Below are 27,038 nucleotides of genomic sequence, written 5' to 3' on the forward strand. Positions count from 1 at the left end.
GAGTTGACTTAGTTAGTTGCACTGTGCTTGCGATATGCTTGAAGTCCGGATTGATATAATATATGTGTGTATATATGTATACGTTCATGTCAATATGAATATGACGTTTGCTTAAGAGCTAGAAAAAGTGTTGGCAAATCAAAAAGTTGTAGAAACGAAAACAAAAATGTTGCATTTACAAAAACATTGTTATTTGTATTTTTCGATTATGTTTTTCTTTTTTTTTTCATATATATATATGTATAGGTACTAGTACATATTATGTATTACATAGCTTAAAGTTTATGTCGGTTTAGTTATTATCGTAGATTTAATGCATACAGTATGCAAAATTGCAAGTTCCATTTGTTTTTGGACAAAAAATACACACACAAATGATCCTAAGTTAGCGTATATCGATATATATATATATATATAAATATATATATTTGTATATATATACACACATGTGTATGTACATGTACATGCATATGTATATGGGCTAATTTGTCGACGTCGACAATCGACTCCATCATCGTCATTTTACTGAGCAATCCGCGTGTTTGCCATACGATTTATAGTATCTTCTGGGTTATGACCCTCTTATAAGTAGTGCAATAATTTGATAACACTTTAGTTGTTAGTTTGCTTGTTGGTTTTTCGTATTTGAACATTGTGCCGCTTAAACTAGAAAAACAATACAGATAAATTGCAGCGTTATCTCTACTGCTAGTGCTAATGCTGATGTCTGGCCTTCAGTCAGACACACCATAATCATAAACCTTTACATGTGCTATGTATGTATGTATGTCTGACTGCCATATATTCGAGTATTGGAAATCATTCTAATTGTTATAAACTTGCAAATCAAACTTGAATCATTCAATCGATCGATTCGCAAACGAATGACTCCGAGTCGAATCGAATCGAATCGAACTATGAATTTCATTCATGCTTAAGTTCCTAGTAATGCTTGTCATCGTACCCTATTATGTAATACCTATTACATTATCAATACAATTCAACACAATTCAAATACAAATACAAATACAATACAAATACAAATACACATTACGTATTCGCAAGCCAGGGGAGAAAACGGGCAACTGCCACACAATTGTATACGTGTGTTTGTGTGTGAGTGTACTTGTGTGGGCGTGGCTAGGCAATAAATTACTAATGTGCAAATTGTGACGGGAACTGTGCCTATGGCAATGTCGAGCGTATGCCATCCAAGCTGGAGCGTAGCACTACGCTGCCTTCCACCCAGAAGTTGGGACGGTCTAGCATATTCTGCCACAGAGATACCTCCTTGCCGGTAGCATCCATCCAATCCACCTGCCGACCATAGCTGCGACCTGTTGGCAGAGAAAGTGAGTAAGTAAGGGGGGAAATTATGCTAGCTGTTGCCAACACTCACCTGTGCCCGTGGAGAAGCGTATGCCGCCAATGAACTCGTTGCTGGCCAGGCGATCGTGATCCCAGACGGTCAGCTCGAGAGCACGCTCCGACAGATCCTTTAGGGAGACGTCCTCATAGACAAACGTATAATTCCAGCTGGGATGTAAAGTGCGCTTCACCACCGGCGTCTTCTGCTTCGAGCTGCGCGTGCGATCCGGCAGCAGGTAGCTAAAGGACACAAAGGATTAGAGTGAGCTCCGGCTTATAGCAACTGTGGCACACTCACCTCTTGCAGAAGGCATCGCAGGTGCCATTGGTCTTGATGGGACTCAGGTGCTTGGCCTCCTTGACCAGCACGTGCAGCTGTCCGCCCTTGGCGCTGCGATCGGACTTGGAGGTCACCGACTTGATGCTGCCCCCAAACTTGCGCAGATTCGAGGAGCTGCCTGTGAGGCTGGAGCCACGCGAGAATAACGAAGACTTTAGATTCTCTGGCGGAATGTACTTGAGACCCACAACAATATCGCCGCGATAGGTGGCCACATCATCGAATGGCTCGCTCTACAGATGAGAATCGATTAGACTTGAGGGAATATTACGGATATGAGAGGTCCACTTACGCGCTCCTGCAGCAGGTACCACTGCGACTGGGGATTGTCGAAGAGACGGCCCTGCAGATTGACGCTGACCTCGCCCAGGAAATCGTTGCGTCCAAACATGTCCGAGTGCCAAACGGTCAGCCACAAAGTTTTCGACTCCAGGCTGGCAATGGACGTGTGGAAGCGCAGCGTCTCGTCAAAGATGGGATTCAGTGTGTGCTTCTTGACTTTGGTCTTGCGTTTGCCGGCCTTCGACTTGTCGGGTAGCAAGTAAACCTGCAGAGAGCACAAGGAAAATGATAAATAAATATACTCAAATGACTGAGCAGCACTTTGAGTTGTTACCTTGACATAGGGATCGCTGCGATTGCGTTTGGCATCCACAGCAGCCAAGTCCTTGCACCGCACCACGTGAATTTCCAAGGCGCCCAGCTTATAGTTGTACTGCATGCCGAACTCCACCTGACCCTTGACCACCACAGTGCCATAGCGACCCTCGCCGGCGCCCGAATAAACGCTGGCCATGGACTCCGAGCGCACCTGTCCGAACAGAGAGTAAAGGAGCTGCTTGCATTTGCTGGCAGTTTTACTTACGCCTAGGGAACTCAAACTGCTGCGATTCTGGTGCATGGCCACCAGACGATCGATATCCTCATCCGACTGGGCCGGCCATGTTTCGCTCGAGGCACGCGACTGTATCGGACTGGAGGCAGCGGCATCCGGATTGCGTTGTCCAATAACCGGAGATTTGCTGAGCTCATCGGCAGCTGCTCGGGCTTCCTCTGTGGATGCAGAAAATAAATGGTATTTTAGACATTTCCTCAATTACAATTAACGAGCCAGTCAACAGTCTCTCTCTATCTCTCTCTCTCACACACACACACGCACACTCAGAGTCGATATGATTGAGAAAACGAAATAATGATTCAGTGGAAGGCAAGCGTCAGTTGGTTGCATGCAACGGGGTGGCAGGTGGGGCAGGCAGATGAAGCAGTGCCGCCTACCTTGCACCTGCTGAAACGTCACATGGAGCGGCGTGCGGCGCTGCAGATTCAGCGACAGCCTCATCCCAGCAGCAGCAGCAGTCGTAGCAGTCGCAGCAGGCAAGTCCTCCTCGAGCGTTTCAAGGAAACGATCCGAGTTGGAGCGCAGGCTGTCATCCCAGGTCCAAGCGCGACGCTTGATCTGCGCCTGGCACATGGATGGCTGCAACTGCTGCTGCTGCTGCTGCTGCTGGCGCTGTGACTGGGGTGGGGCACTGCTGCTGCGCTCTGGGCGAGCCGCTGCCGCCTCGTCTGTTGCCTGATTAAAGTCGGTCTCAGCCGTTTGCTCACTTTGCCTGCTGCCACTGGCCGAGGCCTCGCGCTGCTTCATCTCGAGTATGTAGGCTGCGACCTTGGCATCAATGTCATCCTCCTCCTCCTCGGAGTCGCAGTGATAGCCGCCCACTCCCCCTCGGCGTCGGCCGCAGCAGTTGCCCCAGTGCAGCCACCAGCTCCATTTCGATTTGGCGGCTCCGCCGCTACGCCAATAGCTCTTGTAGCTGCGTTGGCGTCGCCGTCGCCTGCGCCAGCAGCGGCAAAGGCGCAGCCAACGCGGCTTTGTCTGGCCAGTGGGCGTGGCCTGGGCTTGACTGCTGCTGCAGCTGCTGCGCAAACGATTGAGTGCAGCATATTGTATTTGGGCGGCAGCAGGATTGGTCTCCACACCCGTTGACGTCGGCTTAACGGCTTTGCCATAGTTGTGCACACTCACAATGGCAGCTGTTGGCGGCTTCGATCTGGACGGACGCACAAACTCATTGTAGCCGGCGGAAGCCTTGGGCGTTTTATTGTTGCCCCGCTTGCCAATTAAGCGCGTCACTTTTCTCATTATCGACGTTATGAGTTTTATAATTGAACGGATCGGCCATTAATTGATGTCGCTTTTCTGACTGAGAAAAGTCTAGCCTCAATTTCTAGCATACCCTATATATACAACAAGATCGACAGAGGTGGGAGATGACACGAAGATTAAGGTATGTATATAACTAACAAACATTCATTTATATAATTTGTCAAAAGAAAACATTGCCAAATTCTTTCGAGTGATCTAGAAATTAAACAACTTCTGACAATGCAGAGTATCTGCCAGTCGTGCACTCTTGCCCAGCTCAGCTGCGCTTGTTTTGCTAGTTTTCGCTGCTCTTAAAAAGTTAATTGCATTTGGCAACAGCAACAGCAACAGCTGCTCAAATTGTCGCATTTATCGACTCACAATGAGCTCTGATAACGAACTGCGCGAGGCGATAAGCAATCTCCAGCAAAGCGAAGAAAAAATAGAGCAAAACATAATGCAGGGGAACTGGGGAAATTTTGACACGTAATTTGGTTCAGAATTTTCAATGTGTGCTATCTGAAGCACGAATACGTTGTGGCTGGCCAACCACTGGGAAGTGAGCTCAAGGTGTTCGCTCTAATTCAATTGAAATTATGGCAAATCGCACTTGAACTTGCCTCGGCCTTGAATTGTGCCCGCAATTAGATACCCTCGCAGTCGGCTAATGGCCGTAATTGGGCTATGAAATGTTGAGAATTGAAGGCTTGGCAAAACAAACAAATTACTAATGGCGAAAAAAAAAACTGGGTCGCATAACGCTCCGAAAATAAAAATATTTCGTCTGGAATTATGAATTTTTACTACGGCCATAAGTTTTTTTTTTTTTTTTTTTGTTGTTTTGTTGCCTGTTTGCGGGGTATAGAAAATTTCCTGAATGCAGTCACGATTTGTTGACAATGTTTTCGGCTTTAGACTTTTGTGTTTTATGGAACTTTTCATAATTTCCGCTTGCACGACGGCATACATAAGTGGGGCTAGCGCCAAAAGCGTTGGAAATCAACTTTAAATAAATAAAAACCGAAAACGAAAACGAGAAAATAAACACAACAAAAATTAAACACTTTCACTTCAGCACAGCGAATTGTCGGACGTTCCGACTTATGGAGTCAGTGCAGAGCTATTTAAAAATATTTGGAAGAAAACTGAAGCGATTTCAATTCCAATTTCGATTTTGGTTTCGGTTGGGGGTTATGGAGCGCGTCGCGATCAAGTGCCGTTAAGCGTAGCGCTATAACTGAGCTCCACTCAGAAGAATTCGACCACATCTTGAGCAATTCTACGCAAATCTAAGTTTTATTCAATTATTGAAATATTGAACTCTCGCTGGGCAGAGGTCGCCATCTGTCGCAGCGCCAATGGAAGTGCAATTAACGAAATGATTCCAGCTGCTGGCATCCAGCGAGTGCAACAGAGACGGCCATATTTGATCTGCTCGTGGGGTTAATTTGATTACAAGCGCCACGAATAACGGGTGTGTCTTGCGGCGGCACAGGGTGTCCGCATAACAGGGTGCCCGGCCATTTCCGCAACAATAATCCCATAATGAGTGTGAAATGGCTTGTGGCATGCGGCATGCCTCACTTGCCATTTAAATATATGTAAGTGTGTGCATGCAAATAGTTTTAAGCGCTGCAGTTCGAATGCCGGATGGCCAAACACTCTTCCGTGCTCAGTGTGCACAGTGGTGCAGTCAGCCAAGCACGAAAACCCACTCGAAATTCTGTTGCCAGTTGCCTATTCGCTGTTGGTGTCAGCGCGGGTTCAAAAACATTAATTATTGTATGCAAAAGAGCAAATAATCGCATGGCAAACAGGAAATAAGCAGGCAAAACACTTTATCAACGTCGAGAGCTTAAATGATATTGTGCGCAGACATTGAGTGGACTTCAGATTCGGTTTCAGTACCAGCCGCAGATCCATTGAACCACTGGCCAGGCGTATAATTGTGTTTATTTTCTGGTAAAACTGCCAAAAAAAAAGCAGAAAAAAGCAGCAACAACAACAACCAAAATGATTTGGTTACACAAAGCTGTTTAAACAGCAAAACAAAAGCAGTCAAAGCGTGAGTCGGAGTGGCTTATTTACATTAGGGAGGAGCGCGTGACACGGCACGTATTTTAATCCATCCATTTTAATCTACCAACTTTTACTACGCAGAATCCGTAAAGACGAGCTCAGCTACCAAGAAATCCGAATTACTTTAAAATAGCTTCTAGTGCATCAGCTTATCTGCATCTGCTGCAACTGAGATTAAGTACGTTAACAAATAGATAATCTGCGACTTTCCGGTATTATTTATATAGATAAAGCGCAAGCAAACATGACACAAAAGCCTTTCAATTGAAATTTAAAACACCAGAGAAATTTAATTTGTCGTAAATTCAATTACAATTCATAAGCGCACTGAATTCTGCAGAATTTTGGAGTTGCGTAATTTATGGGCGGAATGTCAATTAGTTTCGGTTCGCATAATTATTCAAAAGCTGCATTGTGTGCGTGGCAGCTCACGCTCACTCACGCGCCCATACCTAGGGCTGAAAACAATTGAAGCAGAGTTCAAAGCCCCGCCTGCGTGCCTGACACAAGGTTCGGGCTGGAGTACAAGTTCGAGTTTCATTGACCAAGCCGCAAAACGGCTTTATTTTTGGCCAACTAATAAATAGGTAAAACAAGCAACAGCAACAACAACAGCAACAACAACCACAACGACACTAACAACATACGCCCCCATCAAGCGGAACTGGCATCACCAGCAGCAACAGCAACAGTTGGCGGTGTGCGAAAATCGCTTTAACTTTAGCTGGCAGACAGCCAACGAGCAGAGCAGAGCGCTTAATATGGATACAGTTAATTGACCTTGATTGAGTTGATTTTGGACAAAAGCGCCGCGAGCCTATCTATAGTTGGCCAACAAATAAAAAAGCACACATGAAATTCTTTTCTGCAGTGCGTTAGAGATGGCCGAGAGCAAAGCAGACGACGAATACCTGTTACAAACGGAGGCCTAAAGCACACATCATAATGAAAAGGTGCTCAGCGTGACCAGACAGAGATACAGTTGTGGATGGAAATTCCATGGCAGGGAAAACTATTCGATTGCCTAGTCTGACTACTTTTACTATTCATACTTTGGAATAGTTATACATACATAGTTTTTTACTACTATGCTATCACTATTATACTACTATACTATTTTATATGAGTAAATATGAAATATTATATATAAATACATTTCTTTTTCGCGAAGTAAAAATATTAGAGATTTACTCCTTTACTATTATACTGTTCCATCTTTCCTATATAGGTATATCAGGTATATACATGAATGCTTATTAAGTTAAATATACATCCATATACTGATACAGTAAGGGAATACGACTATACCATTCTATGTGTCCCATATATTATATATACACAAATTTCTTGGTCTTCTTCTTCTTTGCGAAGAAAATGTATTTGAGTTTTCTTCCTTCGCTGTAATACTATTCTAGCTCTCCTATAGATGTAGGTATATCATGCTTTATAAGTCAAATATATCGACATAGTAGGGGAATTATTATTATATGACCGACTCTAAGCAGAGGGCAAATGCATTCAAGACCTAATGGCCTACAGTTGCTTGCTTGTTGTGTATATATAAATGATAGAAGAAGAACTATATAAAATAGTGTATAAGGTTGCATGATATAATAATCGTAATATCGCGCTCACCTTCGGCGTTTATATATAGAGTATCTTGGCTTTTACTTCTAAGAACATTCAAAGAGACTACATAGAATCGCATACAACTCTATTTGCTCCACTCACTAGTTCGGCTTAAAGAAATGCGAGTTATATTTCATTCGGAGTAAACGGAACAGAGTTCGTTAAATCTTCAGCTACTATTGACTCGAGTGCTTGCCCCTTTGGTTGTAGTTTGTGAACTCTGTTCAAATAAGTCAATTTATCACTTGGTTAACGCCTTTCCACTGACTGGAATTTTCTCTGCTGCTGAACGTGTCCAAATGTGGCGCCTCGTTGGCATTTGAGGCATGGCTCAGGCACTTCTGGGAGGCTAATCGCTATGTGGATAGGTAAGCATCTCAGAAATGCTAAACATTTGCAGCATTTTAACCCTCTATGTGACCTTTTCCTGTGTAAGTGTGGCTATGTGTGTGTATGTGTGTGTGTGTGTGTGTATTCTATTTGCCAGATAGTTTGGCAAAGGCTTTGGTAAACTCACCCGCTGACATGTTCAGGCGTTTGCGTGCATCACGCTTGGAGTAGAGGAACTGCTGCAGACCGCCGCCTAGTTTTTTGCCACAGCTGCTGGAGGAGCTGGCGGAGCCAACGCCTCCTGCGCCGCTGCTGTTGGCGGCTGCAGCACGTGCGGCCAATCCCGGCGAGCGGTAACGTGCGCTCTTGGCGCTGCCCGTGGACGAGGGCGTATAGTTGAGCGCGTTCTGCGACTTGGTGATGGGCGTGCTGGTGAAAGGCGCGCCCACCGTCGCCACCGAGCTGGTGGGCAGGCGTGGCAGGGAGTTGGTGCTAGCCACTGGAACGCTGCCCGTCAGGCTGCGCGGCAAGGTGGAGCGATTGGCGGTAAACTGTGCCGATTGCCCCTCGTCGCTGGAGTCCGTCTCGTAGATGGCATCGGGCACACTGGAGCGGCGTACATCCTTGGCGGAATCGGCGCAGGAGCTGGCCGACGAGAGCCAAGGCTTGGCGGGCGATGCCTCCAGCTGATGGTGGTGGGCATCGCCGCCGCCAATGCTGCCGCAGGAGCGCACGCGATCCAGCTGCTCGCGGCTAAGGCTCTGCTGGTGCTGGCTGAACAGCAGGTCGCCTGCAGATCGGCGCTTTGCCACAGCCAAAGCGGACGCAGACGACGAGTTGTCCCTGTCTAGCTGGCTCAGCTGGCTGAGCCTCGTTCTGGAGTCGCCATTAGCCAGTAATGCCGACTCAAAACTGCCGCGCCACGAGAAGCGCTCATAATCGCTGGCCACGCCGCACTCCTCCCCGGCATTGTCGCCGGCTCCGGTGCCCGTGGCTCCTGCCTGCTGATGACCCACCGTCGCATTGACGGTCATGTGTCCATGGAGCTGTGCCTGTTGTCCGCTGTTGGCGCCGCCATCCAGCAGCAAATCATGCGAACGGCTGCGCAGCTTCAGCTGCTTTAGTGGCAGCGCCTTCAGCTGCAGCTGCTGCTCCACCTCGTCCTCCTCATCCTCCGTTGTCGTGGCCGAGATCTTGGCCTGCGCACGGCGAGTGTGCCGCGTCGACATGGGCGTCTCATTGCCACTGCTCACCTCGTGCATCAGGGCCACCAGGCGGGTTCCTATGTGCTGCATGACCTTGGCAAACAGCTGCGGCGATCGCTGCTCCGTGCTGGTTGTGGACAGGCGATCCTCATCGGGCTCCACTGCCTTGCCACTGCCATTGGGCGCCGCTTCGCTGGCTTCGCCCACTGCCACCTTGCTGAAGGAGGCCACCAGCTTTTGGTAGACAAAGGCCGTATCGCCATTCAGCGCATGCGCCTCGTCCAGCAGACCTCCATCGCCTCGCACTCCCTCCTCGTCCACCTCGAACTTGTTGATTATCTGCTGGCAGCTGGCGGAGATCTGCGCCTTCAGCTGCCCCTTGTGCTCGGAGCCCTCCAGGTCCGAGCTGGTATAGTCGGAGGAGTCGTACGAGTCCGACCAGGTATCCTCGCTGCTCAGATACTCGACAATCTCGCGCACCTGCTCATCATTGATGCCCGGCACAGTCTTCATGAGGCGTGTCAGCTCATTCTCGAAGTAGGCCAGCTGTGCCGGCCTGGACTTGGCCGACTTGCTTGCCAGCCGGCGCACTGAGCTCGGCGTGCTGCCAGCACTCGGGCTCTGGGATTGGCTCTGACTCTGGCACTGGCTCTGCTGTGCATTGGCTGTGGCCACGATGAGCGTCTTGAAGAACTGACGCATCTTGGTCATCATCAGATTGGTCTCCTCATCGGAGCTCCAGTTGTTGAAGCTATCCTTGCGCACCAAAATGGAGCTGCTGGCTCCACCCGCGCCCGGTGGCTGCAGAGTGATGCGTCGCGTCGCGCTGACGGCGGCTCCTGCACTCGTGCTGGGCAGCTCCAGTTTGGGCAGACTGAGCGCGCTGGCTGGGGCCAACGGCTCGCGGTCCTCACTGATCTGGCCCAGAGTTGGCGTGGGAGACTTGCTGGGCTCGCAGTCGGGCGACTTCAATAGGTCGTCGTTGCTGCCCACAAAGCCGCTGTCTCGGCTGTGATGCTGCTGTTTCTTTGCCTGGGCAGTGCCGAGGTTGTTGGCATGAGAGTCCCCTCCGATGGCACCGCCGGCTCCTGTGGCACACGCATCTGCCGCCTCGTGCAGCTTCTTTTCATCGAGGGAGTCGTGCCGCTTCCGCAGCTGCTTCTTGCGCTTGATGGTGTCCGAGGAGCTGCCGTCAGAGGCACGATCCACAGCGCTGGCCATGTGCACGACGGTGTCGTCGCAGCCGGTCTCCGACTCGGATGTGTCCTCCGCAGCCCCGGCTGCCGTTGTAGTGGCATCCAGTGCATCCGCCTCTGGCAGCAGCAGATTATCCAGCGAGGAGTTGTGGCTGCGTGGAGTGCCGCGCGCCCGTACAAGTCGCTTGCGCCGCTGACTGGGACTGGGATGTCCCTCGCTGTCGCTGCCCACGCTGCCGCCACTCTCATCGCTCTCCGCCTGCTTCTCGCCGGAGCCGCTGAAGCCCATGAAGCCGGAGAGGAAATACTTTTCTAAGCGTGATGAAGCCAAGTCTGCGGCGCTATTGCTGCCATCCAGCAGCTGATCGTCGTGGGGCAGCGAGTCCAGACTCTCGGAGCACTCGGAACTGACCTCCGAGGCGGTATCATCACCGCGTGTGTCTATGGAGCTCATGACCTTGCCATCGCCCAAACCGAAGAAGAAATACTTCTCCAGCTCCGAGGCGCTGAGCCGATGATGATGCTGCAGCGTGCGCATGCGTCTACGTTCCGCCAAGTCCTCCTCCTCCTCCTCCTGCTCCAGCTCGTTGTCAGCACGCATGGAGGCAACTTCGCTCTCCTCGCAGCTCTCCTCCACAATGGTGTGCAGCGTGAAGTCGATGGCCGATCGGTTATAGCCGCGCAGCTCCTCCTCCCGATCCATGTACATGATGCGACCGCCGCCCAGCTCACCATCCCCATCCGCATCCTCAGAATCGGTGGCTGTCGGCGTTGTCGTGGCATTGCTCAAGTTCTCATCCTCGTCGCCATCGCCGCGTTGACTCAGCTCCTCCACCCAGGAGTCGTCGTCGGCCAGGCCATCGTCCAGAATGATCTTTGGCCGTGCACTCGGCTCATTTAGGGAGTCCACACTGTACGAGTCACGCGACAGTTCCCATTCACTTGGCGTTGGCGTCACTGTCAACGGCTCCGCGCTGAAATCGATGTCGTTGCTTAAGGCGCGCAGCGTAACGTGTGACTCATTGCCAAAGTTCTGGCCAAAGTTGTTGCTGTTGTTGCTGGTGCTGGTGCTGCTGCTGCTGCCAATCGCTGGCATTTCATAATCGTTGTCGCTACTCGTTGTTGCTGCTGCTGCTGCTGTTGTTATTGTTGGGCTTTCATTGTCTTTTGTAATCATCACTAAGCTGCGATATTTAGCTGAAAGTGAATTCTTGGGTGCAGCACTTGCCGTTGTTGTTGTTGTTATTGCTGTTGTTGTCGTTGTTTTATTTGTTGCTGCTGCTATTGCAGCTGCAGTTGGCTCGTTGTTGATTTGCAGTTCTTGATTACTGCCAAATATTTTGTCGTATTCGTTTTCACAACTTTCAAACACACGCGACGATGCTTCAATCACATTCACATTCACTACGTCACAATTTTTGTTGTTGTTGTTGCTGCTGCTGCTGCTATGTTGGCCAACAACAAGAGCAGCATTGTTGCTGCTTTCTGTCTTTTGTGCTGCGAAATCGCCGTCATTATGACCAACGGCGTCGTCGTCGTTATTGTTGTTGTTGCTGTTTCTACTGCTATTATTATTGTTGTTGCTGCTGCTGCCAATGTTGTTGTTTTTGTTAGTGTACAGCGTTAGGCGCGCGTTTGGCTCTTCAACCGCAACGTTTAACATTTCATTTTCGACTGACTCCGCTGCCGCTGCCTCTGCCGTTTCCAATGCCGACTGCGACTTCACTTCGGCTGCGCAATCGGCTAACTGAGCAACAGGTAGCGCGCTCTCTTTACGCTCAGCAGCTGTCGCTCTCTCAGCTACCTGCTGCTGTGGTTGCTTCTCTTGTTGTTGTTGTTTGTGTTTCTGTTGCTGTTTCTGTTGTGCTTCAGGTGCTTTACTCGTTATGGCGAGAGAGTGAGAGTTGAGCGAGTCGAACAAATCGTCGTTTATTTTGCATGCTTCGCTGCGTATGCCGCCGCCCGCTGCCTCGCCCTCTCCCATTGCCTGGGTTTGCACAGCTGTTCGCTCGACGCTAGTCGTTGCCTTTGCTGTTGTTGTTGCTGTTTGCTTGGCTGCTACTTTATTATCGCTGTTTGCTTTTACCTGCTGCCTCTGCTGGCATGAAAACCCAAGAGTCGCTGCCTCTGTTGTCTCTGCTTCTTGTGTTTGCGCCTCTGCTTCTTCGCTTACATGTTTACCCTCGGCGTTGCTTGGTTCGCTTTGTTTCGCTGCTTCGCTTTCGTCATTAGAATTTACATTTACGCTTTTCTGAGAACGGCAAATGGTCAGCGCGAGGGTTGTCGTTGCTGTTGGTTGTGCCGCTTCCTCCTCCTCCTTCTTTTGCGCTTTGTGTGCATTACCTGAACACCCTTTTAGCATTTGACTGCTGCACTCGCTTGGCTTCTGTTCCGTGGGGGCGGCAGCCGCAGCAGTGCTGTGCGCTGCCAGCAGATGATCCTCATTGATTTCGGCGACGCCGCGTCGCAGTCGCTGCAGCTTCAGCTCCAACTGGGAGTTTTGCTTGTGCAGCGCCAGCAAGCGATTCACATCGTTGGAAATGCTATGGAGCTCATCGCAGGCAGCCAGGACGGCGCTTATTTCGAATGGCTGCTCAATGTTGTGCTCTAATTGCTCCTGCTGCTGCTGCTGCTGCGGCTCCTGCTCCTCTGCAACGTCTGGCAGAGCACGCATCCCATGCAAGACAACGCCGCCGGTATTGGCATCGTCGTCGGTGCAGCCGCCAACAACAACAATGCAATTGGCGAGCTCATCGCTTGAGTTGGCAATGCGGCGTTCACTTTCATCATCATCATCATCGTCGCTGGCATCACGTGCTGCAGCAGCCAATGGCTTCTCCTCTGGGCCCGCCTCCTCCTCGGCCAATGCCTTCACATAGTTGAGCACAATGCCACACTCGGTGCGCTCTGTATCTGTATCATTATCCGATGAATCTTCGAGATTCGCATCCGAGGAGGATAACGAGTCACCTTCTGTGGATGAGCTGCGTCGCACACGTGCCGCATGGCCCACCTGCCGGTTGACCACAAACACCTTGTTAAAGCGTCTTCGCTTGGGCCGGCGATCCGCCACGGTGCCGGTGTCATCCGAGTCACATGACTCGGAGCTGGAACTGCTGTTGCTGCTGGAATCACTGCTGCTGCTGCTACTGCTGCCTTCGGTGGTGCTGTGGTGCACCATTTGCATGGGCACGGCTGCCGCCTGTGGCTCCAGCTGCAGCTCCTCCTCCGCTGCTGCCTCTGCCTGCATGGCCAGAGCCACATCGTAGCTGCGCTCCACCAATTTGCGTGGGCTGCGCTCATCTTCAGCTTCACTGTTGCTGCTGCTGCTGCTGTTGCTATTGCTGCTGCTGCTGCTGTTGGCGGCGTAGCTTTCGCTGCGCAAATGGCCAAATGTCGCCGACTCACTTGGCTCGTTCTCGGACATATTTGTGGATTTTGTATTTATAAGCCTATGCGAATTCTTTGCTAGTTGAGGCTCTAGTGGCTGCTGTTGCTGTTGCTGCTGCTGCTGCAATTGTTGCTCTCTAGGCGCAACGGCGGCAACAATCTCAACATTTTCGACTGCAACTTGGCCGTCGCTGAAACGAGTTATTACCGCAGGAGTTGCCGCACTCAATGTGGCTCCGCTTGCTGTAGTTGTAGTTGTTGTTGCTGCCGTTGCTGGTACTTGATTTTTATGTATATTTGTTTCGTCTGCTGCCTCCGCTGCTTCGCCTTCGTCGCCGTCGTCATCGTCGTCGGCGGCGTTGTGGTTGTTACTCGCCAGGTAGGTTTGTCTTTCTGTTTCTGTGTTTTCTGTTGCTGTTTGTGTTTGTGTGTCTGGTGCTGGTGCTGCCGTTGCTGCTGTTGGTACTGTTGGTGCTTGAGCTGCTGCTGCTGCTGCTGGGACTGCTGCTGTCGCTAGTTGTCTGTTGTTTTGCACAGTTTCGCATAGATTTTGGCATTTATTTGGCAGCTCGACTGTCAATGTTGCCGCTGGCATTGCCTCGCTTTTATCAACATCAACATGTGCGCTAAATTTAACGCTGTTGCGCGTGTCGTTCTCGCAGTCACAGTCGCAGTCGCAGTCGCAATCGCTGCTTCTTTTATCATTCGCATTACACAATCTCAGTGCTGTTGTGGGCGTTGCGGCGACGTCAACATCGGCATCAGCATCGTCACAGAGCGAGCGTCGCGTTTGTTGCTGTTCACCCGACGGCGTGCGCGGCAATACTAAACCTAAACTTGTTGGAGCTGGCTTGAAAGCTATTTGGCTGGCCAGTTGTTGTTGTTGTTGTTGTTGTTGCTGCTGCTGCTGCTGCTGCTGTTGTTGTTGTTGTTGCTGTTGGTAATGCTGTTGTTGTGCCAGACACAGACAGCCGGCTAATGTTTCCAGGCTACGACCTGCTGTGCCATAGCCGGACGTTGTTGATGAAGACGTGGACGCAGTGGAGCACAGCGACTGCGTCATCAGCGAGCCCAGCGAGGCGCTCAGCTCCGGCGCCGAGGACTTGAACCCGCCATCCAATTGACGTGTTGTTGTTGGCAATTGCTGATAGCTCTTGGTGGTTGCCGGCGGTGTTGCATCAAACATGTTGCTGGCCGCGGCGAATTGCTGCGAGTAAGCGACCATAGCCGCTGCAGCAGCCGCTGCGGCTGCCGCCTGCTGCTGCTGTTGTTGTTGCTGCTGCTGCTGTTGCTGTTGCTGCTGCGGCGAGTTTGGTGTGGACGAAGCGGCTGCCGCCGCCTGCCACAGCTGCTGCAGCGAGGCGGCCAAGTGCTCGTCCTGCTCCAGCAGCGGTGCGCCCGAATGCTCCAGCTGCCAGTTGTGGTAGGCGGCCATGGGCACGGGTATGGGCACCGGCACGGGAATGGGCACATATTGCGGCTGCTGGGCGGCTGTGGCTCCACTGCAGCCAGTGCACCTGCTGGGCGCGTGGTTGTGGCTGTGGTGGTGGTGCTGGTAGTGATGGTGGCTCTTGAGGAAACGCGTCTTAATGCGCGCCTTCATGCTGAGCGGCAGTGAGGGCGTCGGCGGTGTCTGATTCTGATCGGAGCTGGTCTGGGAGCTGCTCTCGGCGTGCATGTGCAGCTCCTCGTCGGTGCCGGTGTCGCTCTCGCGTATCTTGGAGCAGTAGCTGCGCAGGAGCTGCTGCCGGCGCTGCAGCAAGGGCGAGTCGCTGTCGCTGGAGCGACGACGTAGGCGTGGCGGCGGCGTGGGCGTTGTGGACGCCAGGGAGCCGGCATAGGCAATCATTGTTGTGGTTGTGGTTGTGGTGGCTGCAATCATCGATGGCTCAAAGTAGTCCCAATCACAGTCCTCCACATTGCTCACAATGCTGTGGCATTGGTGTGTGGAGGTGCAGGAGGAACTGGAGGCGGTATCTGTATCGTTGTCGTCCTCCTCCTCCTCCTCCTCTTTGCATGAGGATGACGAGTCCGAGTTTAGAAACACAAGCTTGAACTCATCCGCTTCGACACTGTACTGCGACTGACCCGACGTGCCCGCTGTGCTGCACCTGAACTCCAGCTCCGATGACGACGAGGTTTCCATGGCATCGCCGTTGATGTCACCGGAAGCGCCAGCTGCCAGCTGCAGGCCTGCGAATTAATAGGGTGGGTTTTTTTTTTGTTGTTCTTGTTTTTCTTTCGACGCAATGGGCTCGACGTTGACCAACACCACAGAATGACAATGGAAAATACTGGTTTGATACAGGTGAAATACGGTTTTTTTTGTTAGCATGTTTAATGGGTTTAGCACGGTTAAAAAATGCACCACCACCAGCACCAGCACCAGCACCTGCACCACTAATGTTAGTTGTGGGTTAATTGCTTGGCTGACTATATTTTTTATTAAGTTAGACTATATGTTGTTATTTACTTTTACTGCCAAGCATTAAAATAGTATTGGGTTTACTTTACATATGTATTATTCACATGGATTATGTAGATCCGTAATGCCTAATACCATTAAATACCAATAAATACTTATATATAGTTAGTTTATTATAGTAGCTTAATTATTAAGAAATGTTAAGGTATATTGATCTCTTTAAGGAAAGAGTATCAGATTACTAAGAAAGCATACCCAGACACCTCTGTAGCGATGATGGATGGGCTATTGCTGACTGTAGGAAAGCCAACCCCTGTTATTTAATGGCTCCTATTTCGCACCTAAGCCAATATTTATAATAATCTCAAGGAAATGCCAAACATGTTTGGCTTTTCCTTTTCGCCATTTCACATAGTTGGCCAAGTGCTTTTGTTTGTCTTCGAGTGGCTGCAGCCCTTAAGTATTTCTGAAATGGGCCCCTAAGTATTTGTGTTGCGTTCCCATCTTTAATGCTCGAGCGGAGCAATGTCTACGGTAGATTTGGCAGAATGCTTTTAAGGCCGCCTCCTCCAGCTCGTGCGATGGCGTTATTGTGTTTGCGCAAACAATACGCCGGGAAATGCATGCATGTTGCACAAGCCTGTGGCAGGCGCAAAGCAAATATTTGGCCAGCGTTCGCTTTGGCTCGTTTTGAAAAGTGGTTTCCCCTCGCTCGGCGATGCTCTGCCTATTCCCTTCACGCTCCCACTATCGGCTCACGCACAGGTGAGCGCAATAAGTTTAACGGTATACTTTTCACAGCTAACCCCAAGAATGGGCGAAGCGTGAGCGACAATATCCTGATTGTAGTTCTCGAGTAAATTCGGCAACGATGTGCCGACCCGTGAATGGCAAACAAACAGCAAATTAAAACAAAACAAGGGACGTCAAAGCACTGCGACAAAAAAACGATTCTATTCTTTAAAAATACATGCACAAACACACCCACGCGCACGTGTGTATAAATGTGGATATGAATGTCCTGTGTGTTTAGTTGTGGGTGATTTATGAATTCGTTGCCATTCCCAGGCCTCTCGTGTTACACTTAAAAAAATTTCATATAATATCTCTAAAGTTTGGCAAATGTTTAATTTATATACATACATATGTAATTCTCTACGATGCTTTATCAACACGCCAGAATTTTCTTTAAATTTGTCAAGAATTTAAATAATATATATTTAAATAATACATATGTGTATTTGATAAACATTTAAGTTGAATAAAATTATTCAATATATTCCAATTCAATAAAATTTATAAACCATTTTTATTCAAGTTGTTTTTCATATTTGTTTTATTTCTATATTAGTGTTTAATATTTATTACATTTCTTCAGGCAGCAATTTACCAAAATGTTAGTTCTTTTTTTTCCAAAAGGATCATATAAGAATTTGTAATAAAAATCGAAGAGAAATACTCTAAATATTTTGCCAAAAAATAACATAGTCTTCACGGATACATTGCGAAAACGAATATGTAGATATTATTCAGCTATTCAAAAAAAAAACAAAGCATACTTTTAGGCAGCAGTAGAAATTGTTACACAGAAACGAACGTTGCTTCGGTTCAGTTTCTCTGTATTTATATTCTGTATTTATTTATAAATATTTTCTCTGTTCAAGCACAGCATTTCAGCGTTTAAACTTTCTATCATCCTACAGCTGGTTGCAGACATTTCCTGCATTACTTTTGTGTGCAAAGCCTGGAAAATTTGTATATGGAATTACACCCAACTACTTAGGAGGAGCACGCACCAGGCCAATGAGCGATAAAAGTAAAAGTGAGTGATAAAGGCAATAATGACCCAGCTCAAGTGCAGGACTTTTCCCACAGCTGGCCACCGCGCTACGTAATTAATTTGTGCGTAAAATTAGACGTAAAGTGAAACCCGGTGAAAACTTGGGTTAGACACAGGTCACCATCACCGAGCAAATTATGCGACAAGCAAATACAAACACACACACACACAGTTACACACAAACTACATAATTTAATAATAGTTACTGGAGAAGCTGGTCATTAGCACTCACCTTCCTCGGCGGCCTTCTCCTTCTCCTTCTCCTTGCGCCGCTGCAGCACCACCTTCTTGAAGACAACGGCAGCCGCCTCCACTGCATTCTGGAGCTCCTGTTCACCCAGTGTGCTGGTGTGCTGGAAAGGGTATTGAGATGTGAGTGGGAGGGGGAAATGGCCTCGCTGGGACACACTTACTGCTGCGGCACCTGCTGTGTCATTGGCCTCATTGTTGGTCGCGTCGTGGTCTTTGTCAGTCGTCTTGGCTACGGCTCCGGATGCGGCCTGCTCATCCTCCTTGGCTGGGACTGTGTTAACGGGAATTGTCGTTTTTTTCATGCGATTGGATAAGTCAGAGTTCTGGTGCTTAAGCAGTTCATGGAAGGAGTAGTGATGCTGTGGTACTCTACCTATATACGGGTTAATGTGTCAACGGCATGGGTGGGCGTGGGCGTGGGCGCGGGGGCGGTAGGAGGGTGCACAAATTTAATAAATCGGGTGATTGCAACTAACTACAGCTAACTAGCTACAGGTTTCTACTGCTGTGCTGTGCTGGTGCACAAAGCAACTACTAGAAATCGCTAGCTTCCACTTACCCTCCTCTCCGCGGCTGTTGCGACGCCGGGCCAGCGGTATCTTTGTGGCGCCACCGCGCGTCTTGTCCAGTATATCGGCCAGGGGTCGGGGACTGGGTATTTTCGAGGTTTCCGTTTTCTTTGGTGGCTGCAAAAAGTCGAAATTAATTAGCACGCTAATACCACAAAGGCGAGTTTCAAGGTGCCCCACCGTTGAGTCCTTCTCGGGATGCGAAAAGGAGCGCCGCGTGACGGGCTTCGGCGCCGTTTTGGCACCCGAGTCCTCTGACACGGAACGCATTTGCTCTGGCTTTCGCCGATCTGCGCTGCTGTCCGCCGCGAGTGCCGCGCCACCCACTGTGGCGCTTGCCACTGGTGGGGCAGGCAACGCCGAGCCAGCTGCTGCGGCTGGCGCTGCTTCGCTTTGTCCCGCTGCGTATTCCTCCTGTGGCTGGGCAGGCAACTCCCTCGACTGGCGCCGTCGCATGCGATTGTGCATGAGCGGAGTGCGCGGCAGCACGGCGCCGCTGTGCGTCGCATGCATGTCGGAGTAGAAGCCGGGCATGGGTGCGCCCGCACCGTAGCCACCATCGCCGCCTGTCACCACATTCTCGGAGCCGTACATGGGCCGCGGCAGCGTGGGCTTGTAGGTGGCATCGTCGGCGCCGTCGTTGTAGATGATGCGCGGTTCGCTGCTGAAGCCGGCGTTGTAGTTCTTCTCGTACTGCACCTCGTCGGACTCCAGGAAGCTGGTGGTGCTATTGCCAAAGTAGTCCACGTACTCCGGCCGGGTCTCCAGCTCCTCGCTGACATCGGGAAACTGGCAGAACTGTTGCTTGGCCTCGCCAAAGGTGCGCGAGCCGTGCTCCTGCTCCTTGAGGCAGTCCTGCCGCACCAGGCGGCTGGGCGAGCGGCTCTGCGAGCGCTGCGTTGTGGGTATTTCCGGCAGCAGACGCCGACTCTCCACGTGCGTCTTGGTGCTGTTCGAATACTCCTCGTTGCTGTGGCTGCGCACCTTGATCATCTTCGAGTGCGGGTCACGCGAGTGGTGTATGTTGACGCTCTGGCTGCTCGAGTACTGCTCGCCCGCGCCGCTCGCCACGCTGCCGCCGCTGCCGAGGTCGACGCCGCCCACAGTGGGCACGTTCTGCTGCGACAGAAACTGGCGCGGATTCTGCACGCTGGGGAACAGGAAGTTCTGCTTGGCTCGCGGCGAGATGGGCATGAATTTGCCCGGTGGCGTCTGGTGCACTGTTAGCGTGTTGCCGCTGTTGAAGGCTTCCGGATTGGGCAGCGTCTGCTGGCGCGTGAATTCCGGCGAACGCCGGAACTGCGGCGACGTCTGACGCTTGGGCGGCGATGTGGGCAGCAGCTTGACATGCTGCTCGGGATTGGGCAAGGTGGCCTGGCGCGTCATGCGCGGCTTGCCGAATGCCTGGCTGTAGTCCATCTCATCGCTGGCCATGCTCGATGCCTGCGACTCGTAGCTCAGGGGCGGCGCCGCTGCCGCAGCGACCACTGGCGAGGACTGGTTGGTCGGAGCTGTTAGATTGGCGGTGTTGGGCAGCAGCTTGGTGCGATGGTAGTTGTTGCTCGGCGGCTCCGGGAAGGATGTCTGGCGCGTGAAGGGCGGATAGCGCTGCTCGCCGGGCGACCGTTCCGGCGAACGGCTGTAGACGCGATTCGGTGAGGTGGACATGTATATGCTGGGCGGCGGCTGGCATGGATTCGCCGGCAGCGTAGACTGACGGCGCACCTGCAGTCGATGGCTATGCGTCGGAGGACTCGCGGCTGCCTCCAGCTGCGGCTGCTGCTGCTGGATCTGGATCTGGCTGTAGTTGTCGCAGTCGGGCGCAATGTTCATGTGGATGATGTCGTCGCTGTTGTAGGCGCTCGGATAGAGCGGGCTCTTCTGTATCTGGTGGGGCGAGGTGGGCGCGGTCAAGTTGGCCGAATTGTAGTTGGCCAGATTGGCACCGCTGCCGCTCAGATTCGGATCGTTGTTGAGTGTGCTGGGTAGTGTGGATTGGCGTAGGACGCGACGCCCCAACTGCCACTTGCTGCCAGTGATGGGCGTGGCAGTGCCGCTATTATAGTTGATGATGTGCGTCTGGCGCGGCTGCGGGGGCGCCTGATGCTGCTGCTGCTGCTGCAGTGGCAGTTGCTGCTGTAGCTGTTGCTGCTGCTGCTGCTGCATCTGCTGATGCAGCGTGTGCTGGTGCAATGTGGGGTAACTGCCCGCCGATTGGGCCTCGATCAAGTGCTGCTGCTGTGGATACAGGTTATCGGTGACGGGCTGCTGGGCATTCGGATTATTCGGATCGTCCTCGGGATCTGTTAAAGAGCAGGGCGTTTATTAAGCAGCAGGAGTTGATTCAACTGAATGTCGCAAACTCACTTGAGATGGTCCAAGAGCGACGTATGCTTTTCCGCAGCACGTCACTGGTGCTGAGGTGATCGACAGCCTCGCAGGATGCGTAGGCTTCCTTCAGCCACTCACCGCTGGCTGCTTGTAGCTCCCTGCAAGAGCAACAACAAGACCAATTCCATTTAAAAAACCAAAATACATCCGTTAACATCGCACGTCTGTCTGTGTCAGCCACAGCCAACAAACTGACTGATTGTCTGGCAAGAGCAACAACAAAAGTTGCTAAAATAAAGCAACTGTGCAGCAAAGCAGAGTGCCTGACTTGGAAATACCCTAGCTGAAGCTTACTATACTTATGCGAAAAGAATAAAATTTAATCAAGACCGACTCGACTTGAACTAGAAATAAATGCTATGAATTTTGCAATATCTACAACACTTCCTGCTGCTCTAAGCAGTCGATATAGCCCTTAGTAGCCAAGTACAGGGTATAGCATTGAACAAGACAACAACATGACGCAACACCGTAATGATTACACTAGGCGGGTGGCTGCTCTGGAGGCGTCTCCGCTGAGGGCGCAGCCACTTCGAGACTGTCAGGCGTTTTTTTCTTGTCAGACTTTATGAACAAATTCCAATCAAAGACGCAGCCACTGACATAGCCAGAGCTATCAATATGTATACACATATACATACACATATATTATATAAGCACGTATATAGTAAAGCATGCGACGCCTTCGACAAAGCGAACGGGGGCGTGGTGCACATCTCGGCACACAGCAGCTGCAATTGCGGGCTGCGTTGACAGCTGGCTGCCATTTGGGAGGCGTCAATCTGGCTGACACCTGTGGGCGTTGCCAGCATCTTGGCGAATTCTCAGCACGGAGCCGAGCTCCAAAAATTTCCATACTAGTTGCCCTGCAGCTGCTGTTGCTGCTGATGCTGCTGCTGCTGCTGCTCTTACTGCGTTGGCCAACATTTAATTAGTTCAGAGTCTTGCGTCTGGCCTTGTTTATGTTGCTGTTGTTTTAACGACTTTTTTCGGGGCTTGGCAATTAACACTGAACTCGGGGAGCGTGTGGGTCGCCTGCCAGCATCATCGGCAGCTCGCACAGACTTCAACACTCGTTGCTACATTACAATTGTTTTGCTTAGTTAACAAGTGTTGAACTCTGCGCAACAGGGCGTATGTGTAATATTTCGTACTATTTTCATTTTGTTTAGCAAAACTTTATTAAAGCTCGAAGCGAATCATCTAATGTCACCCACAAATCAACAAGTTTCAGTATTTTAATTTAGTGCTGACCTTGAATATAATTAATTAAGAATATCAGCTAGACACTATAGTTTAGAAATATATATTTTTTTTTTCAGAAATTATCAACAGTTTGCATAACTTATTAAAATTCATAAAAAAGCATAAGCAAAAATAGCACCTACTAATTGAATCATTTTATTTACAACTAACTTGGCTGGCAGGTGAAATGTTATTTGTTTTCATTTAATTAACGCTGTATTAAATTTCAATCAAAAAATAAATTGTAGTTAGAATTTAATATGTTTTAATTTTGCAAGGCAAATGAATTCTGACATTTTTTCTGAATGGGATAAGCTTTCTATAATTATATATCATAAGTAACTATTTAATATATATTAAATACATTGTTTCATTTAACAATCAGAGCCAACTCCTTGATAACATTTCAAAACCTCAACTTCTTTAATAAAACTTTAAATTCGTTCTCTTCTCTCTTCATGAACATCGACCTTGAATTCCTTTGCAGCATATTTCTTAATTATTTTTTAATGCTAGCCGAAGAGCTTAAGTACTCCTGCTTGCTTACAGGCCTGTCAAGGCAGGGCTTACAAATTGAGAATTGACATTGACGCATCAAAGGCGAGTCGTTTTGTTGCAACAAATAAGAGTTGCAACATTGATGTAGTTTTTGCATCGCATCCCAGGAAAATTGAATATCAAATTTTGTTGTGAGTCCTGCGTGGGACAAAGGCATTCTAAATGTCGCATTCGATTACAAAGTGATCAAAAATGCCGTGCAATCGAAACGCATGAAATGAAAGCGAACGAAAGCAATATGCAGAGAGAGCGCCACACACACACGCGCAGCCAGCAGGAGTTTTTGATTGCAACAGGAGCAGCCAAAAATACAAGTGAAATGTCGGGAAATGTCGCCTCATAAATTATGCATCGCATCAGCTATCCCACAGTCTCTGAGTGGGGCAATCGGTGAACCGTTTGGCAGCTCGGGCGTCCGCATGCAAAGCCATTTTATGGAATTTTATCTCTGAACAGTTTGGTTATAGACGCACACACAATTCGATTGCAACAATGAAACTTCACAGTGAGCTTCACTTATTTGCAAAGGAGAACAATAGATAACGAACCAGTTGGAATACCTAAAGATAGCGTAGACTCAGGACGATTCTTGACATTCTAATAATAATAAAAATCTATAATTATTGTATTTATGGTACATGGATTGTTTAATGCTTGTTTGGCATTTACTAACATAACTAATAAACAAACATTTTAAGTTTATGTGCAGTTAGTTTTATACAGCACAGCTTTCAGGGCATTCACTATATAATACTGAGACAGTTATATGTAAATTATTATATAAAAATCTCAAACTATCTAGATCAAGAGATAGACCGCTAAGAGCATCAGACAGATACACATACGTATATAAAAATACATAAACATACACACACACAAATACCATATACATATATGAAATATTGTTAGTTAGTATGCGTGTGTGGAGCGTAGAGTTAAGAGTATTTTGTTTAGATGAGTGTGACACATAGATAGAGACATGGAGAGAAAGAAAGAAGCAGAGAAAGACAGAGAGAGAGAGAGAAAGAGACAGCGAGAGTGATAGAGAGAGAGACAGAGAGTGAGTGAGAGAGAGAGAGAGAGACTTACAGTTGCTTGTGGCACACAACGCACACCCAGTCCAATGCGTGATGGACTCGACAGGCTTTGCACACGCGCAGCTTGCAGACGCGACAGGGAGCGCCGCGGTTGGTGATGCGGCCCAGTTCGGTGGTGCAGCGGGCACAGTGGCGACTCAAGTCGTTGTGTAGATTTTTGTGGTTGTTGTGTTCAAGCTGTTGTTGTTGTTGTTGTTGTTGTTCTAGCATTGTTTGCTGTTGTTGGTTAGGGTCTTGTTGTTGTTGTTGTTCTTGTTGTTGTTGTTGTTGTTGTGTGGCATCGAGTGGCATTGGCTGTGACTGCGCTCCTGCTCCACCAACGACCTTGCATCTCAGCGCATACAATTCAGCGCGCAAGAGCCTGTAGTTGTTGTTGTTGTTGTTATTGTAGTTGTTGTTGGAAGTGGTGTTGGTGTTGGTATACATAATGATGGTGTTGTTGTTGTTAATGGTAATGTTTGTTGTTGTTGTAATTGTGGTTTAGTTTGCGGGCCACGGAACGGGACATAACAGAATTACGCACATACGTAGTTTAGTTAAATTGTTAGTTAAAAGTTAGTTGGACAATTAAAAACACATTACAAAATGGGTTAAATAACATTTTGTCACAAGTGGTTGTGGTGGTTGTTGTGGTGGTGGTGGTGGTGTTGGTGGTGTTCGTGGTGTTGTTATTAGTTAAATAGAACGAGCGATAGAGCAATAGCAAAAAGTTGACAGCACATATGGTGTATATATGTGTGTGTGTGTGTGTGTGCGTGAGTGGGCGTATGTTGTTGTTGTGTGTGAGCATGAAAACAACAGCACAAAAGTGGTTATTGATGAAAAGAGACAAAGAAAAAAGAACACACAAATAGTTTGTTATTAGTCGATCAAAATGTTAAAGTTTTTTATTTAATTTTGTCATGGATTTCTAAAAACGTTTTTGGTTTTCCAATGCAACAAAAGAAAAGCATAAAACAGAGCAAAAAAAGAAGAGATGAATACGATTAGTAATTAGTAGTTAGACACAGTTGACAAATTGGTTAAGACAAACTATGCAATTTAGCAAATGGTTTATTGTTGTGCTGTGCTGGTTTAGTCAGGCAATTGAAAGTGTGTTAAAACTGAACCAGATGCCAATCGATGAAGCGAAATGCAAGTGACAATTAAATAATCTTCTCAATTAAATCAAGTGCAGCTGAGCTGAATGAGCATCGAGTACTGAGTCAGGGTCTTGCAGTGAACGGCGCATTAAATAAAATCATGGATTCATTATATCTGTCTCATAGATCTCTCAGTAGAGTCACAATTGTGAGTTTGTAAAGTCTTTAAATGTTTTAGTCATACAAAGAATTAATTTTAATCCACTTCACAGCCCAAAATGCATTGCATAGATTACTAAGCTATGATGTTCAGCTCTATTAATATCATCATCATCATTTCAAGCTATCCAGCTGTCTCTTAACTCTACTCAAAACATTAAACTATTGCCTAATCCCTGCTAAAGTAAATAGAACTGTTTAATTTGATTTAAAATAAAACTTTAGCTCCATAGCAAAGCCAAACAATAAAGTTTTACAGGCTAGCAATGTCCCTGTGGGTCATTAAAAATACAAAAAAAAAAAAAAAGTATATGAAAGCACAAGTTGCTTAATCCACTGGCCAAATGCCAGCTGCAGCTAGTTTTTGGCCTGAGTCCCATCTTGAGTACGTAGTTATAGGCAGCGCAAGGCGAAGGACGTTCTCGACATGCAAAACCAAACCAAAATTGTGTATTAACTTTATAGCCAAGTCGTAAAGCACACCCACGAAAGGAGAAAGGCGAGTGGGCGTGGAAGTGGGAGAAGAGCCACAGCATATGTGGTATATTGTTAATACATGTAGCAGCGTAGCAGTCACGCAGTGGGCATAAAAAGCCAAACAGCGCTTTCTCTGCCCATGTGCAAATTATGCAGCAACACACACAGCAGCAACAGCAACACACATCAGCAGCAACAATTTTTAATTATATTTTTTATCTGCATTCGAGCGTTGACGCTGACGCTGAGCGCGTGTATTTTATTAGTACTACAAAATCAACAAACGTCAAGCCGTCAGCCAGAGCCACAAAAGTATACACACGCATGTGTGTGCGTATGTATATGCATATATATGTATGTATAAGCTCACAGGCGCGCTCCACCGCAAATCCCAGTCGAGTGGCGAGTGGCTTTTGCTGAGTTAAAGCATGTTGCATGCTTCTAGGGGCAATCATAGTGCGCACACCTGCTCAAACCACAGACACACGCACACATGCACAAACAGACGCCCCCACAGACTCACACACATACGCACAGTTGGCGCCTACATTCTGCGGCTCTTTTGGTATGTTTTATTGGTGGAGACGACGTCATGTTGTATGCCACACAGCCACAGCCACAGCTGCCGCTGCTGCTGCCGCTGCTGTTGGTGTTGCTGGCAATGTTGAAATTTAGGCTGGCTTGTCGCCTGCAATAGTTGAGTATCGCTGTAATTGCCGTCCCGCTATGAATTAATAATCATAATAAGCCATTAAGCCGGCTCCTTTTAGCCAACAAACATCAAACAATGGCCAAGCTTAATAGTCATAAATTTTCACCCAGCTTGATGGGTGGACGACTCGTTCGGTCACGCGTTTATTACATTTTACTCATTTTTTAATCACTAATTGTGTGTGTGTGTGTGTGTGTGGGTGTTGCCGGCTCTTGAGTTGGGCCTAAATAAATAGCTGTACGCATGTTTTTGATTGTACGCCCTCGGCTATGCAAATAGGCCAACTAATTAAGCCGATGCTTATCAGCTGGCCTTAACTCTGCAACTGTTGGACCCCATTGAACACCTGTGCACCAACCACAACCACAAGCAACAGCAGAGCCAGCAGCAGCAGTAGCAGGCAACGAATTGTTGCACGCTTTGATGTTGTGCGTTTCCAGCTCAAGCTAATTAGAGTTGAAAATTGTGAGCCCAATGGAATTTGATTG

The 27,038-nt window shown here is 48.7% G+C and overlaps 1 protein-coding gene across 7 annotated transcripts in view; it reads right to left on the bottom strand.

Moving 5' to 3' along the window:
• Positions 1-241: 241 nt before the first annotated feature.
• Positions 242-27,038, bottom strand: part of btsz (bitesize) — a 71,913-nt gene continuing 45,116 nt past the window's right edge. For 2 of the 7 annotated variants that reach the window (XM_089256068.1, XM_089256069.1), the window contains 11 exons: positions 21,137-21,258; positions 18,950-21,072; positions 18,760-18,886; positions 18,181-18,573; positions 8,080-15,876; positions 2,574-2,761; positions 2,325-2,519; positions 2,001-2,255; positions 1,667-1,941; positions 1,400-1,608; positions 242-1,337 (listed from right to left, as the gene is read on the bottom strand). In XM_089256068.1, coding sequence (XP_089112194.1) covers positions 1,186-1,337; positions 1,400-1,608; positions 1,667-1,941; positions 2,001-2,255; positions 2,325-2,519; positions 2,574-2,761; positions 8,080-15,876; positions 18,181-18,573; positions 18,760-18,886; positions 18,950-21,072; positions 21,137-21,258 — 11,836 coding nt within the window. In that variant the 3' untranslated portion in view covers positions 242-1,185. Of the gene's footprint in view, positions 1,338-1,399; positions 1,609-1,666; positions 1,942-2,000; positions 2,256-2,324; positions 2,520-2,573; positions 2,762-3,816; positions 3,947-8,079; positions 15,877-18,180; positions 18,574-18,759; positions 18,887-18,949; positions 21,073-21,136; positions 21,259-24,052; positions 24,422-27,038 lie in introns of those variants that run through there. The other 5 variants (XM_030382296.2, XM_030382297.2, XM_089256067.1 and 2 more) reach the window with 5 other exon arrangements.

This window comes from Drosophila navojoa, chromosome 2 (genome assembly GCF_054131105.1).
Source record: "Drosophila navojoa isolate 15081-1374.11 chromosome 2, UAZ_NAV_1.0, whole genome shotgun sequence".
In the NCBI taxonomy this organism is placed as follows: Eukaryota; Metazoa; Arthropoda; class Insecta; order Diptera; family Drosophilidae; genus Drosophila; species Drosophila navojoa.